This window comes from Corvus moneduloides, chromosome 15 (genome assembly GCF_009650955.1).
Source record: "Corvus moneduloides isolate bCorMon1 chromosome 15, bCorMon1.pri, whole genome shotgun sequence".
Taxonomy (NCBI): domain Eukaryota; kingdom Metazoa; phylum Chordata; class Aves; order Passeriformes; family Corvidae; genus Corvus; species Corvus moneduloides.
This window is the reverse complement of record NC_045490.1, coordinates 2,751,005-2,768,058: the sequence shown is the minus strand read 5'-3', so window position 1 is coordinate 2,768,058 and position 17,054 is coordinate 2,751,005. Positions and strand designations below refer to the sequence as shown.

Genomic DNA, 17,054 nt, shown 5'->3' with positions numbered 1-17,054 from the left:
GAGGAAGATTTGGTTGACCCAACTGCTGCCTTCCAGTAGCTGAAGGAAAGATGGAGAGAGACTATTTACAAGGGATGGAGTGACAGGACAAGGGGGAATGGTTCACATTGATAGAGAGAAGGTTTAGATTGGATATTGGGAAGAAATTCCTCCTGTGAGGGTGGGCAGGCCCTGGCACAGGGTGCCCAGAGCAGCTGTGGCTGCCCCTGGATCCCTGGCAGTGGCCAAGGCCAGGCTGGACATTGGGGCTTGGAGCAGCCTGGGACAGTGGGAGGTGTCCCTGCCCATGGCAGGGGGTGGAATGAGATCAATTTTAAGATCCCTTTCCAGCCATTGTGGGGTTACCTGAGCCTCAGTGGTTCTCTCCTCTCCTGCTGGATCTTCACCTCCCCAAGGAACCTTTGCTGCATTTGTGACCAGAACAGGGCAGTAGAACTTCCCCTAAAGCCCTTTTCACCCCACACAGCTCAACAAAACCCCCTCCCCAAGCCCCACGAGCTTCAGCCACAAAGGAACAAGTTCCTACAGGAAGCTCAAAAAAAAAAAAAAAGGTTTAAGGAGAAACATTGAGTTAAAAGTTTTATTCATTCAACATCTCACATTACAAATATTTAAAAATTATATGCATACTGGTATAAATAGTCATTTGCAAACTATTTAATAACATTAATTTTCACTAGCACTTCAACAAATGAACTCTTTAAAAAAAGTAACTTGTGTTATATAACTTAGAGTAGAACATACAAAAATATGAACTTAAACGTGAAAATGACTTTAATAAAAAATGAATTACCCTTATTTAAAATGCTATAATAAATACTACAACCTCCCCATACACAGTAAAAACTATATGGAAATTCAGCCAAGTAGTACAATTAACTGACATACTTAAATAACTTTTCCTTCTGATAATATGAGCAATACATTGGGGGAAAAACATATTAGGGATTAGTAAAAACTAGACACCCACTTGCTAAAAGTTTCACTTCCAAAAAATATAACAAAAAAATCTGATGAAAATTATAAAAACTAATTATACTTTAAAATTCAAAAATATAAAAAATAAAACAGTTGAATACAATATTGTCCCAATTCTTACAATGCTATCACAGTAGCTTTAAAATAAGATAATAAAATAAAGCAAATGACCAAAACCTTTTATTCCATTTTTTTTTAAAAATAATCTCAAATTTACATTAGTAGAAAGATTGATTTCTGATTCTTTTCTTTAGAAACACCAGCAAGAAAGAGGATTTACTAGAACAGTAGAAAATGACATTTTTAAATGTCTGCAATTAAAAACAAAGAATTACACTGCAAAGATCTTCCAGAAGTCTGAAATAGGTATTGCACATAACTTGAAGTTAACTTGCCACGATTCATCACATTCAAGTTTTAAATCACCTTTGAACAGAAGGTTTGAACTCTTCAAAAACACAAGGGGTGAATTATCAAGTCTTTCCAACAGCATCCTTATAAAACGCTAGATTCAGTCACTGCAAGGTTGAAATTTGCATTCTGCAGAGGTCTGTGTATGGAGAAGTAGAGACTATACCAAAAAAGCACGGGGCAGTGGGGTTCCTTTACATATAAAATAATCAGAAACACTTTATTTTACATTGCAAAAATAACCATGGAATTACTCTGTAACTCCCCCGGGAACGCCGCTGCTCGTTAATGACACCCCCCCACCGGTACCTAATTACACGTTAATGAGCCTGGGGCTACACGGTAACCCCAGAGAGCCCCGTGGAATCAGAAGGCTTTGCCAGCACTGTTGAAGCACAGAGTAATGGAGAGAATTGTTTATGCCCTGTAAATCGAAGTGTAACCAAAGGATCTGTAAACACGCTTGTCACACAATCACAAGTGAGTATTAGTAGAATAACGATTTCTTACATTAGTCATGCATACTAACATTACGTGCCTGCCACCTAGCAGGCTCTCTTTTATTCTTTAAATATAATTTAAAAGAGCAGACACAGTTCTGCATCAAACACCTAACATCGATTCTTTAGTAATAATAAAAATGGCTAAACATTCACCAAAAACGTCTGCATTTGTGTATAATTTTTAAAAACTCAGTAAGAAGCGGTAGACAATTTTGATGGTTCTTGACTTTTAAATTTCTACACTATATTTATGCATTTAAATTTCATGGGTCTAAAGACAAGTGTCATTTGTCACTTTCATGCTTTTTCTTCTTTAATTCTCAACTTTACATATACTATTTCTTAAATTATATGTACACCAAATACCTGGTGCTGGGCTAAGATGTTTAAGCAACATGCTTTCTTTTCTCTGCAGATTCTAAAATAGCATTGCCAGTGCACAACATCCATAATTCAAAATGTATGCAGAGCACTGAAATGTATAAAAAGCAGAATATAAGAAAATAAAATTTATTAAAATTATTTATATTAAAAAATGAAGTATATGAAGATCTCTCAGTAATAAAAGTACAAAAAGCTACTCTTTGCAATATGAAAAATTGAGGTATTGCATAAAGAGATATCCCGTCAGTGAAAAGTGTGCCTAAAAATGCTCACTGTTGGAAAAACAAGATATACAAAAGTAGTGCATAACAAATATACATTATGTGCATGACAAAATAAGTTAGCTACAAAAACACTGTACCGAAATTCAGCAGGTCATGTACAAAGGGAAAAAATTATTATTCAAAGCTAGTTCTCAAACAGTGTTATTTCTTGTAATGGAAACCCACCTCACCTGTTTGCTGGGTAGGATCGGCACAATAGCACACCCCAAGCCACCTACAAGCATTAAAAAAATGAAAGGAACATTCCAACTATAATTATGTACTTCAGAGAAAAAAAAGTCCCTGACAATCTACACAAGAGCACTCTGCATTTGCATTACTGTTGTCAATATTTTCAGGGATTTCAGTAAAAGCAGCTCCCTTGCTATACTTGACTAATAGACAGCAAATGTCTCCATTTTGACCTTTGGAACTTGGTAAGGTATCAGTTCATTAAAGCCTGTATTGAACACAAAAACTGCTTCTCATAAAGATAATGGGGGCTGGGGGAAGGGGATGAGGGGGGCTTTGAAGGGAGCAGATGTTTTCCAAGCAGTGCCAGGGCAAATCTTTGGTTTGGGAGACTCTCGGGTGGTCCCAGGCCCCTGGGGCCGGGCAGAGATTGCCACAGAATCACTTTGTTTGCACACTGCTACATCCTTGGTGGAGAAGTTGGCCAGGGCATTTAGTTCAAAAGTACTAAAAATAAATTTTCAGAACTACTCCTTCATTCATCTGTTTCAAACTAAACCCTCTGCACCCGCTCGTCAGCGTTGGGTTCACGTGTCCTGGGCTGATGCTTCTCAAGGTAGGACTGAGTTCCAATAAAGCCGGCGTTAATTAGCGATGTTGGCACTTCAAACACCTGCGTGTCTTTATCTCCCCACAATTAGTTCTGAAGAGCTGGGATTCTTTCTACAGCAAGAATAAGAAAGGCATCTGCACACTTGCACCATTCCATGCACAAATTCAGCCCACAGTGCAAAGCAACATTTGGAAACTCCTGGGTTCATGCCTTCTGTTATAGCTAAATTTGAGGGGATTGAAAAGTGACTTTACAGCCGAGATGGGAAACCAATAAGCAGCCAATTTGAGTTTGTGTGCCACAATGGAATATCAAAACTCCAGTAAAAATCAGTGATATCCTTGAGGTATCTTTAGGTTTTCTACTTTTTCACGTCAAAATGGAGAGCAAAGGCTGGCCCCTGATGAATGTTAGTATATTAGGATATAGAGTTATATATAGCCATCAAAAATAAAATCTATATATTTATCCTTCAGGAGAGGAAATGCCAGTTCACTAGTTGTCATTACTCTAGCTTTGGTAGGATATCTAGGGCTGTAACCAGACAATTGAGTTCTCTTAAAGAAAAAAAAGTGCACTCCCCCCTCAGTAGTAACTTTACTCAACTTTTACATTCAGGAATTCTTAAAATGTAATCATTTTGATGAAAATATAGTAAGCTCTGCCTATCTCATTAGAAATTTGGATGTGGGTGGTAGCCAGAGGCACGGTCAGATACACACCGAGCTAAAATTTCAGCCTCGAAACCCTTAAAATATTTAAAAAAAACCCAAAACAAAACAAATCATTATTATAGTGCTGCTTCAACTTTGCTCATGCATTTTTGTTGCTTTAAACATGCTCTTTCCTGTTGGTAGGTAAATGCTAACTTCATCTGTTGCTGGAAAAATCCAAAGTCCAAACAAACAAAAAAAAAAAAGAGGCAAAAACAGGCTTCCCTGGGGGAAAAGTGTCAGAACAGACTGATAGTGTTATTGTTACACGGTTATTTAATAAAAGTATTATTATGTTCTTTATTAACAATAATTTAATTAAAAAACCAAAATACTCTATTGTTTCAATTCTCTTCTCTTAATATTTTTCTCTCCTCTAAGAAAACGTTGCAGGAAATTAAGTGTTCTCTCGGCAGTAAAGACAAGAGAATGCAACTCGCTTGCAACATGTTATCGATACGAAAAGGAGTTCCCAATACAGTTTTCAATGACAAGATTCTATAAAATACCCATTATAGGTCATTCTTTCGTTAGACTATTGTTAAATTACAGACTACTACAAAAGGACATGCTGTGAGTGAGGGACGGGGTGGGGAGGGCAGTCGGGAGAACAGAAGAGTGCACTTAATTGGAGGCCTGCAAATGAGCGATCCTTTAGTTCCAGCGGAATGAAATATGTCTCGGGCGGTCCCCTCCCTCCTTCACCAGGGGCTTGTGGAATTCCCTGCCGGCCCGGGAATGGATAGCAGCCCAGCAATATTCACAGTAATACTGCAGACACGTCACGTTAGCACAGAAGAACGGGGCGAACTTCCCGCCGCAGCGGGCGCCCTGACACTCGTCACACAGCTGATCGTCCAGGACATATGGCTTAACTTCCACCTGCAGCCACAAAACAAGACAATTTATCATTCTTCTTTGCAAATTCTTAATTGCACACCCGTGTTCTAGCAGGCAGCCAGCAGTTAATGCAGTAGGGAATGCTACACTCAAGATTTCCCCCTCGTGACGCCTGATCGTGGCTGTTGAACACCCAAAACTCCATGCACGTCAACACTCCTCCCCTCTCCTTGATCCTTAAAAAACACCCCCAGAAATCAGTGCTGACCACTGATCACACCTGCTGTCTCTGATTTACAGAAAGGCCCAAACAACCTATTGTTGATACACAGACTGACACCAAAACCCTGGATAATTATGGGAGTTATTTTTGATGACCAATTAAGTTCCTTCCCTTTCAGGCAGGAATGGAAACTGTTTATACAGCACCAGAACTGTGGATTAAATATGCACATGGCCTGCAACTTTCAATGTCCAAAGTCCCAACATTAAAAATAATTAATTTATTCTCTAAATAAATACTCCATTTCTGTATTCTTTTTCTATGGCTTAGTCCTCTCAGCTAAAGGAAATCCACCTGATCTTGTTGGGATCAAATGAGAGGCTTAACATGGGACTGATGCCCTCCTACACTGCTGGCATTAAGGGCCAGGTGATGGGCAGGAATTCAGAACAGCAGAAATAAATACAGGTTACGAGTTCCTGTTCTAGAAGGGTTTGTGAAGCGTCTCTGAAGCTCATTTAATGTGATGTTTTCACCAACATTTTCAAACACCCAGGCTGTGACTGGTATCTCTGCTGTTATCTCTGCATCTGGCCTGGGGCTGCTCCTCTCTGCACCTCACAGGTCTCGGACACACCTCAGGCAAATAAGGACATTCACAAGTTCCTGGGTTTTTAAACCCATCTAATTTTATCACAGTCCAGACAGCACTGCAGTAGTTTGATGTCATTTTTGCTTACAGGACACATAAACTGCTCAGAGACAGCACAGCAGCCTTTTTAATGACCTGGTTCTCTCTTCCCATCAAGCTGCATTTCCCAAAACCCCTCCCTGCCAACTCAGTCAATTTGTAGAAGAGCAGAAGCAGGCAAATATTCCTAACACTACATTCCCCATCCCCTCATCTGCTGTGTAGTGTGAGGTTGGGGATTTTTTGAGGAGTGCTGCCTTCTCCAAGTGCTAAAAGGACAAAGAAGCCACACAGGCTTCTTTCATGTGGTGATTCTGTTCCCTTCCCTCTGCTCAGCCATGTTCAGAGGCCAAACTGCAGCTCAGGTGTCCTGGCCACATTTACTCGGAGTGTGGCAGGGGCTGCAACTGCTCCCTGAGCTGGGCACAGCCAGCTTCCCAGCTCCAGAGAGTTACAGCAGCTCCATCAGGCCCACTCAGGGTGGGAGCCCCAGCCACTGAACCCTTCCTTTGCATTATCTCAGGGCACACCCTTTAGCAGCACCTTCTTGCCCAATTTTACAGGAAATCCCTTCTTGTTACTTTGTTTTTCACTAATTTTATTTTTCTTTTAACAGAAAAGCAGTCTTAGAAAACTATTAATAAATAGAACCTTAACAAAAAGTAGTAGTGTTGGTGTATTTTTACCTCCCTCATGCACCCAAACTCTCCTATGATGAATCCTCTCTGAACGTTTATCTCCCCACACAAAAACTGCACAAAAAATGAGGAAATAAGGAGTGGGAGGAGAGGAGGAAAGGGAAATAGATTGCAAAATTTTGTTCAGAGTTTACAAGTACTTACTTAAATTTGTAGTCCCACCAGCTTCAATGGACCTATTCACCCAAGTGTCTGCTTATGCAAGCACAAGTTGCACAAGGACAGCCCAAATTATTTGTTCAAAGTTGTACAGAACTCATTTCAGAGCCAAGATTAGAACAAAGACATTCCAATTCACAGGCCCACAGTCAAATTGTTGTTACAATTCTTCTGCCCAAGCTTTATAGCCAAAGCAGAAGTGAAATGATAATGGGCTAATCAGCCAAGTTTGGAGGTTTTCCGCTGTATTAACTATAAAATTCAGATCAGTAGTGACAGTCATGTAGGAAAAATCCAGAGACAAAGGATGAATTACAAGAGGAGATGTGAGCATCTGAGTTTCCCAAAATTGTGGTCTGAAGATCACCATAACTGGCAGTTCTATTTTAGAGAGATGAAGACGGCAGAAGCAAGTGCTGGTCCATATTCCTCTAATTTAAAATAATGAGGAATACAATAATAAAGGAATGAAAAAACCAAACACAGACTTTGCACAGGCTGTGGGAGGGTGAATGTGAGGCTGCAGTGCACAGTAACAAGTTTACAAGGCATGGGATGGTTCTGCCTGGCCCCCCCAAAGATGCCGAGCAGGATTAAGAGCTGCCCCATCCTTGGCATGCACCTCCCTCCCTGCATCACACGAACACCACAAATCCTTGCAGGGGGAGCATCTGAGGAGTGCAATATTCTTAGAAAAGGCCAAGGCAGCTGCCACACTTCCCACTACACTCAGCAAGTCGACAAAGTCTGTTTCACAGTCACCTCCCACGTGCCAGAACCACCAGCTCCCTACCACTCCATTTTATTGCGTGCTGCACCTGAGAGGCGCTAAAAACGGGATTAATCTGGTGTAACATTTCCAAGGACACCCCATGAGGTGGGAGAGGGCGTTTCAGAGGAGCCCAGGAGCCCAGGGGCGCAGGCCTTACCCGTTTATCAATCTCTCCATGCTGCAGCTGGACAAAGCGAGCGCTGATAGCAGCAATGTAACTCTGTTGGTTGGAAAATGCCACCCGCCCTGCTCCTTTGGGGTACTTGAGCTCGGGGTCGGTGTCGATGCCGGCGTAGCAAACCCCTCCGTAGAGCCGGTCCATGATCATCGCCAGCTCCACTAGAGCACAAAGCAAAACCAAACAGCGCTCTAGGCTCCGTTGTGTCTCTAAAAGCACCACATCAGGCCAGCTCGTGTCCCCCACTGTCACCACACTCGATATTCCCTCGCTGCCAGGCTCGCTTCCCCCAGTGCTCCCCAAACCAGGCTGCACATCCAACATGCCCAGTGCTGCAGTGTGTACCTGCTCGTAAAGGCCGAGGAACACCACCAACAAAAATGGTTTTTCTTGGGTCAAGAGGCTGGGAACCATCCATAACAAAATCACTATCACTAAGGTTCCAAGGCCGGATCTGAACCTATGGACAAAAAGCCTGTTTTTTTTAACCATTCACAATTCAAAGTGTCTCAGTAATATAAATTACAACAGTGTCCTACAGAGAAGCAAAGTTCTTAAACAGCTCTACTTTCTAAACTCTACTTGTTCAGCAATCATTTCTCAAAACGAAATGGTAACGAGCTCTCTTAAGACAGACCATTTGAGGGTGCTAAATTTCATCACTTCCTTGTTACCCAAATTTCTGGGAAAAAACCCTCACCCTCTACTGACACATTTACTTAATCGTGACTGAGCTGTGCTGTCCAACCCCCCTGGTCACACAGATGTGCACTGCTCCTGTTGTCCCAGCCTTATCTCAGTGCAGCAGGCTCCAGAGTTGCCTGTTTATTTACTGTGTTGCTTTATATTTGGTTACAGCTGGCCAAAATTTGAAGCACAGGACTAGAGCAGAATTCTCCCCAACTATTGACAGACTTGCATCAGCCCCCAAACTATTTGTATATTAATAATTTATAGTTCAGTGGTATGTTTTTAGGATTTATCTCTGTTACATACAACACTCAGACAATATGAATTCTGCATGTTTGTCATTAGCAAGCATAAAATACCTGTCTGGAAACACATCTTTTTCTAACAAAAATAGGCATTGTAACAAGACTAAAACACCTTCCTATGTCTTGTTCAAAAGTAGTAACTTGGTCTTTTCTCTTCCAAGAACTTGACACCTTAAAGAAATTTTACCATTAACATTCTGAAGACAAAAACTGCATGTGAAGAACCCAATTTGTGTTTATCACCCAGGAATTGTGCAGGCCCTGACAATTCCACCTACCGGCTTGTCTTTGATAGTGGGGCTGGAAACACAGAGATAGAGCTTTCCATCTTCTTCAATGCATGCATCAATCAGTGCCTGCACGGAGCTTTCATCTTGGAACAGCAAAAATGCATATCCTGGCAGAGGGAAAACACAAACATCACTGCTGCTGGCTGTTTGTCTACAGGATCATAATTGAACTCAGAATTATGTTTGACATCACGCTGCCACACAGGAGGGGAAAAGATTTAAGGTGCTCTCATCACACATTTCTAACCCGCAAGTGCTCTGGTTGTTCATGTAAGGGACAAATCCTTCCCAGCTGCTGTGGAAGGCATTTAGTGCCTTTAAAGAGCTGTTACTACATGTACAACAACAGGGGGAAAAGGGAAAATGAAATAAAGGAAAAACAGGAAGTTAAGGAAGAATTCTTTCAGTGAGTAATAACTGCAAAGCCACATTCGAGACTTCACCAGTTTAGAACAATCCCAAGGGTTAAACTCTTTTCCTTCTAAACAGTGTCACTGTCAGACCAATCTTGTATCTTATCACAAAAAAATATTCTAAAATGCTAATCTGATTTGGTTTTAGATGTTTACCTTTAGGAGGAAAATAAGATTTGCTCTCTGCCTTGTGTGGCCAGTCTACAATCAAAGGTCCAAAGCGCCGAAAACTTGCAGTGATCTCATCTGGAACAGCAAAAAAGGGAAAAGGCATGAACTTAAAATTCAAATAAATTGAATTTAAGGCATTTGGAAGACACTGACTTCAGGTGGCTTTACCCTATAAACAAACATTCTGTGACCCTCCATGTCCAGCAGCTCACAGCAGTGCTCAGTAGCTGACGGGGAATCTTTATGACAAGGCAGAACACTCCTTATAAAACAAGACAGGCCAAAGCTCAAGCTTTTCTTTCTACTGATAATCACAAAGGTTCATAACCCATTAATTCACAAGAACTGAGCCACTGCATCTGTACAGTTACAATAATCCAGCTTCAACTACTCTCATGGCTGACATGACATTCAGGCTGCCATGTCACAGCAGTGACACAAAAAACCTGGGGATTAAAACAATTCTGTGATTAAGAACAGGAAACTTTTCAGCTTTATTGTTGCATTTCTTCTAACCACTATCCCAGCAGTGTCATACACACAGAACACACAGCTCAGGTGAAACGAAGCTTCACAAGACCTGTACATGACTTTTTGGATTTATTTCAGTAACAGCTGCAGTGCTCTGGGCCCACCACAACTCCCTGGTGCCACAGGATGCCCTGCACAGATTCATTCCTGTCTGGGCTCTCACCATGCACATGTCAGAAGCTACCACAGGACAAAAATCATTGCTGGGAACAACCTCAACTACACAGGAGCAACCAAACACAGAGTTAGGACTTACTACCCCACACAGACCTTATAAAACTATGAGCAGCTTTTCCTACTACTGACTTCTGGGGCCTGTGAAATGATGGCAATGGATTCATGAGTTTCCACAGGTGATCTTGGCTTGTTTAATTTTACACTTTTGTACGTTTTACCCTGCTGAAGTCAGTTTAACGTGTGGCAAGGAGATTTTGTTCTTCGGTGGCAGAACAACACTACAACCTAAACTCATCTGAATTATCTCACGTCTGACACGTGAAAGATCCATTTCCATATCAAAGCTTGGAAAACACCCATCCCTGAGCTCGCAGACAAAAGGTGTCACAGCCCAGTTCTGTCCCTGAGGCAGCAGAACTCCCCTGGGTGAGGTTTTTACCTTCATCGATGTCCGGTGGCAGCCCTCCCACAAAGACCTTGCGGGAATAGCGTTCCACGCGCTCCCCGTTCTGGTGGGAGAAGCAGTGAGGAGATCCCAACCCGCTGTGCAGGGTCTGATCCCCACGGCCGTCATCCAGGAAGCCGTCTTCCATCGGGAACAGCGAGGACTGACCTGAAGGGGGGGTTGGAAAAAAAGAGAAACAGGGAAAAAAAACCATACTAACAGAACAAAGCACACACTGTTGGAATAATTGGGGAAAATGCATCAGTTGCTGCATCAGCAGAACCGGGAGTGATCTGCCCTCTGAATGAGCAGTTATGTTCTCGATTTCATTGCACCCTTTTAGTTTTCAATATCATCCAGCAGCTCAAATGCATTATTTCAGAGGAAAGGTTCCTCCTCATAACAAACCAGGACTTCTAACGGGTGCTCGAGCTGACTGTTTTCCATCATATTTTGTGTTTCCAGTTAGGTTTCTTTCAAGAAGTATAAAAAGGGAACAGCCAATTTTGTTTCCGGGGCTCCCACAATATGAAGCCATATATCCCATTTCCCAGTGAACAGGAAATAGATACAATTTCAAGGTGAAAATGGGAAAACAAGAATTCTACCAGTTAAATAAATTACACATTTAAATTACCTGACATCAAAACATGTCATAAACCACCCACTAGTAAATAACAAAAATAACCTGATGAAAACAGCAAAACCCATTTACTGCAAAGACTGAAAACTTTGTCCCCCCTACAACTTTACTTCAGTGTTCCAGCAGAGTTTCGTTAATGGCCTCACTCTAAGAGAAAATGTTGTAAAGTGAGAAATGTTCCCCTCACAGTCCAGCATCCTTCTATGATAATCCTTAATAATATTCATTACTTTTAAATAAGGTTCTTTGCTGATAAATGCCACTGTATAATATCATAAATAGAGCACAGGAGCTGTTCCCTGCCAGGAATTCCCTCCTTAGTTCCATTATTCGACAGCTACGCAACAAACTGAGACTTCTACTCATTTAAGGAGCATTTTAGGAATAAATGTGTATAGGGAAAGTGAGTAATGAGGCGTGCTACAAGTTTTAGGACACATTTCCTTTTCCCTATGATGTGATACGCTGTGTCTGCTTTTTCAGGATTCCTCTCAATCTACCACAGAAATGTACTGGTGAGGTTAATTTATCCTGTTCTTGCTTCCTTCCTTCCCTTGAAAGAAATTGATTTTAAAAAAGAAGACATCTCAAAACCAGAAAATCTGACCAAGACACAAGACATTTTCCATGAAAAAAGTCAAACAGCTAAGAAGCTGAAAGAAAAAAAAAAATTAATAAAATCCACAGCCCATAGAATTTATATGAATAAAAAATGGAAGGCTCGGTCAGGTTGCTTTATTTGAAATTTCAAGAATCTTTTATACACCTTTAATTAAAATAAAGTCAAGTATAATCAGGCCTCTTTCTGTAGCTGGGCAAACCTCATTCCTACTATGATAAAAATATTGTAATATTGACTTAAACCTTGTTTTTCCCTAAGGAACTGCTGCACATGTGATTTGTTTCATCTCTTAAGACCCCAGTCCTGCAGGTATTGTTGGGAGGGAGCAATTCCCAAATTTAAACCCCCTTTCCAGGCTCCTCAGCTACTGTTGGAGAACTCCACACACACACTGAACCCAGCAGGTCAGACACTCACTGTATTTATGTTCCATCAGCACCCAAAATTCCCAAAATAAACTTCTCCAGCATTGGGATTCATAACACACACACACACAAACACAGCAACACAGCCCCCCAGGGTCACAAACCATACAGGTGATGTCCACTGTGATCATTTCAGCCTCAGGTACTCCCTAATCCAGTTAAAATGCTGATTTATGGCATGCAGACTATGTAAACGTACGTGAAACTGCTCCCTTATAAGCTTAAATTTTGGACTTTGCCCTCTAGTAAAAACTTAATGTTATTTCTCCCATGAGACATTGTCAACATTAGAAAATTAAAGAGGAATATTGTTACCTCGCCTTCTCCCATATGTCCTTGCTGCATGTTAAATGAGAAAGAAAACAGCCTTTCAATCATTGTTATAAGGACCAAGAGACCTCGTTTTATTGCCTTTATACTGACTCAGTGATTCTCAAGCCTTTGCAGATCCAGATCATTTAAAGTAAGTGTTCACAAGCTGCCCCACCCCACCCTCCCATGGCTTCCTCAGCCCAGCTCTGTTACTTACTGATAAAACACGTTGACAGGAGGCTGACCAAGTGGATATGGATAATCAAAGAGACTTTTGGAAGCAATTTTAGCCCTCAATTTGCACATTTATTTATTTATTTGAGCTATTCCTGGGGGTGTGCCTATAAGCAAATGGATCTTTCCTCATGCACCAGGCTCTCTCTGCCTTGCCAAGCTCCAGAATATTCCACCACTGCTCTCCACCCGAGCTGGAGGAGAAGCCCTGACACAAGGAAAGTGAAAGATTGGTGCCATACTTTCTGTTTGAAATCAGGTTGCTTTGCACAACCCACAAAATCCTTGGTTCAATTCTGACTGGCAAATAACCAGCTGAAAAACTGAAAAGTCAAGGAAGAAAACTGGGCCACTAAAGTTGCCTTCCAGACTCCTGCAGTCTGTGTCCAACAGGATGGATTCTCTCACACTAACCCAGGACACTGCGCTGGAATAATTCAAGTTACCCACTGGTTCCTACTTTTCATGTTTCAGAACAAATCAATCCTACCTCTAAAAACAACAGCATTTTCTGAGCTGGCTTGCAGGAACCCATTGTCAGAGCACGGCCAAACTTTCTAATCAAACTCGCACATTCTTTCTCTTTTAATCTCATTAAAATCTCTTTCTGAAAGCAGGCCAAGTGTTTTCAAAACTTGGATTCTTCCTGGCAAGTGCTGTGAGAAACTCTGAGCACATAATGTGTTTGATTTTGCTTCCCCATTCAAAATTGAGGCCGACAATTAGTTTAAGCATTTAAATATTTGTAAACCACAACAATACAGGAGTCGTTTCCTCTTTCCAAATAAAAACTGTATCAATCCAATTTACTTCATGATTATTTAACATCCATAAGATCATTTCACTCCTCTGGTAGAGACTCACAATTAACACCGAGAACACAAAATAACAAAGCCCTGGTCTTTGGACTGGAGCATATTCTTGAGGCAAAGGTTTTATGGGAGAATCTTAAGGGCTGAGGACCTTTACAAGTATGGTTTTTCCATGTCGATTTTGAATTTAGAAATGCAGGATGCTGATACAGTCCTCAAAGGAGAAATTTAAGGAAATCACAAAGCATCAGCAGTCCTGCTGTGTCTCTGACTGAGCCCAGCAGCCTTTGCATGTTTTGGAGCACATCAAGCACTTTCAAAGCCAGCTCTGCCTATAAAGCCATAAAAATCCTGCTTGTGGTTTCTGAATTACTGACAAAACCACACAGCCTCCTTCTCTCTGTGCACTCACTCCTGGCAACAAAACACAGACACGATTCCACTGTGGATGTGTGACCACAGTTCAGACCAAGGGACTCCTCACAGCTTCCCCACCTGAGGCACTCAAGACAAGAGGACTTTTCTCCTTTACCAGGACAAAAAAACCCCAAAAAGACTCAGCCACCAGCTAGGAATTATTTCCAGTGCCAAATACTAGGTTTGGAGAACCAAATACTATGATTTTTTCTCTTTCTCTTCTTAATTTGCCTCTTGTTTTCTGCGTTTGCTTCACATTTAAGCCGCAAAATACCAACATCTGACATCTCAAAACATTTCTCAGGAGCCGCAGTTTATAAACTCCCCCAGCACAGCACAGATACAAACTTTCTCTGCTCCCTCAATGCAGAGTTCATCACACGCCATTAATTCCACACAATGTGAAACTTTGTGAAATACAAACAGCATTGAGGCAAGGAATGCTCTCTTGGCAGGCCAGGAAGGCAGCGGAGTCCCCCCTTTAGTTCTGGCTCTCCGAATTTCAGATTAAGAGAAGGCTTTGCTACAGGAGTACTCAGCTTAAGCTGCTGCACTAATGAAGCCTTAAACTGCCACCAACCAGAGGAAAAGGTTTAATTTGTAGATCACAACATTTGCCCATCCTTTGCTGAGAAATGAGACAAATGCAACCTTGGTTTGGATTCCTCAAAGCTGTTTTCCCCTTCCCCATTTCTTCAGTTCACATAATTGCATAAAGGGCCTAAGATTTATTTATCTCATGAGATATCTGAGCAAGAGTTTTGCTACAAAACCTAAAAAATACGAAGTGTGCGTGCAACTGGTTCAACTGCTTATTAATAACCACTGCAGAGATGTTTTCACCAATAAAATCAGCCTGAAATTTAAAATGCTATTAGCAGCTGCTACAATTGTTTTGTCCCCTCAGCCCTCCCTTTATTTCTGTGTCTGAAATAAAGCCATAGAGAAAGTCAATGATCGTTTGCAAAAATCTGCTGCTTTTACTGTCTTTCATTTTAAGGAACATCAGGAACAAGCAACCCACTCAAATGTTTGTGTCTTCTCCTCATTTGAGACACTTAATGGGCTCCTGGTCCCTTTCCTTTCTCCTTTCTATTTCAAAATTCACATATTTTGTGTCTATACCTACAGTTAAATGTGCTGAGCTCTCTTCCCTCTAGAGGAAGCACCACAAAACCTGTCAGCATCTTGGGTATAACCCCACAAACACATTCTGCTGAAAAACCCTGAAAAAATGCTGCAGGGATCCTAAATCACTCAAACCCCAAACCTGCTCCAATTTTGTGCTGCACAAAGTGTGCCCAGGTTGAGCACCTGATTCTTGCTGATTCCAGGTGTATTTTGTATTTATATCTTCAGCAGCTGTTTGTTAAATATTATATAAATGGAGAAAAGTGTCAGAGGCCAGATTTCCTGGTCTTTTAAAGGGGTATAATAAGGTTTTCTCTATATTGAAACCTCTGTTATTAACATTGGTGACCAATGTTGTTTATGTTGGAAAGTAAATATGACCAATATCAGAGGGTTTCAGGCTTTCACTGAAACTGGGAAGGTAATCTTGGGCTGGGCTGTCTTTTGTTTCACTTATAACTTAACTTGTACAGCAACAGAAGTATCAAAGTTCCACAGGATTATTTCTAAAAGTGAGCTGTATATCCTTGAATCTACCAGAGAAAACATTTAGACTTTCCTGAATTTTAGTTTAAAATTATAGAAAAATACCTGAAGCACTATCTGCTTTAGCCATTACAGCAGCAGAACCTTATTCCTGCATTTTTTTACACTCACTTTGCAATTATATCGAGCTTGACAACGCTGTGCACAAGGCCATTAAAAACATGAACTCTGATATTTTACCACCTTTCTCCCCACTACTCCTTGAGACCAGGCAGGGCTGGTTGTAACTCCAGAGTGAGATTTTATCATCACTTTGTGTTTCACAACTTGTTTCACATGTCAGGAATGGATCACATGTTTCTGCCACAGGTAAGAGGGCATTCCACAAGAGGTTCTGTAGGGTCACCTCTGTTCCCTGGTGAAACTGGCCTCATCTAAACATCTTAACCAAACCAAGGGAAGAAAAGGGAGAATTCTAAAGAACATCTCTGGTTAATGCACATTTGGTTAAATTATTTCTATTAGAGAGCCAAGCAGGGATTTTGCAGAGAGCTATATATATACTTTGTTAAATGAACATAGAAATCTTACCAACCTGCATGTATTATACACCAAAGTATTTCTTTCTATTTAATAGAGTTTAACTTAAGCCTTAGATCACATTTTCAGCATAAAAGCAGATAATGTCATAAAAAGTTGTGTGTGTCTTCAACTGGGAGTGATGGGGCAAGGGGGAATGGCTTCAAACTGACAGAGAGAAGTTTTAGATTAGATTTTGGGAAGAAATTCTTCCCTGTGAGGGTGGGCAGGCCCTGGCACAGGGTGCCCAGAGCAACTGTGGCTGCCCCTGGATCCCTGGCAGTGTCCAAGGCCAGGCTGGACATTGGGGCTGGGAGCAGCCTGGGACAGTGGAAGGTGTCCCTGCCCACAGCAGGCAGATGAAACTAAATTATCTTAAAAGTCCCTTCCAACCCAAACCATTCTGTGATTCTGTGGTTCTAAGGCAGGCAAAAAGGTGCTCTTTTTTATGCATTCCTTGGTTTCAGTTCTAAAATACAAAAGGATCAGTCACCAGTTCCATGAGTGTTAACGTGAGACATTTGCATGTGTGCAGAAACACTGCCCAGCTCAGGCACTTAATCTCATTCCAGGCAAATTATTCCAAGCACATGATGTGCTGACTGTGGAACAACAGCCCATACATGGCAGAGGGCACCAGCCCAGGACACCTGATCCAGGAGAAATTTTGTCAATACAGAATAAACTGAACAAAATATTAACAAAACTATACTGACAGTGAATGTATTCCATGTCAGAGCTTTGCATCTTACA

The 17,054-nt window shown here is 41.3% G+C and overlaps 1 protein-coding gene across 2 annotated transcripts in view; it reads right to left on the bottom strand.

The window, feature by feature from the left end:
- Positions 1 to 566: 566 nt before the first annotated feature.
- CPEB4 (cytoplasmic polyadenylation element binding protein 4) overlaps positions 567 to 17,054 on the bottom strand; it is a 38,409-nt gene continuing 21,921 nt past the window's right edge. Inside the window, exons 3-9 of one of the 2 annotated variants that reach the window (XM_032125311.1) lie at positions 12,646 to 12,669; positions 10,635 to 10,808; positions 9,473 to 9,562; positions 8,892 to 9,010; positions 7,964 to 8,078; positions 7,598 to 7,779; positions 567 to 4,939 (exon numbers count right to left, since the gene is read on the bottom strand). In XM_032125311.1, the coding sequence (XP_031981202.1) occupies positions 4,712 to 4,939; positions 7,598 to 7,779; positions 7,964 to 8,078; positions 8,892 to 9,010; positions 9,473 to 9,562; positions 10,635 to 10,808; positions 12,646 to 12,669 (932 nt within the window). In that variant the 3' untranslated portion in view covers positions 567 to 4,711. The remainder of the gene's footprint in view (positions 4,940 to 7,597; positions 7,780 to 7,963; positions 8,079 to 8,891; positions 9,011 to 9,472; positions 9,563 to 10,634; positions 10,809 to 12,645; positions 12,670 to 17,054) is intronic. The other variant, XM_032125312.1, reaches the window with a different exon arrangement.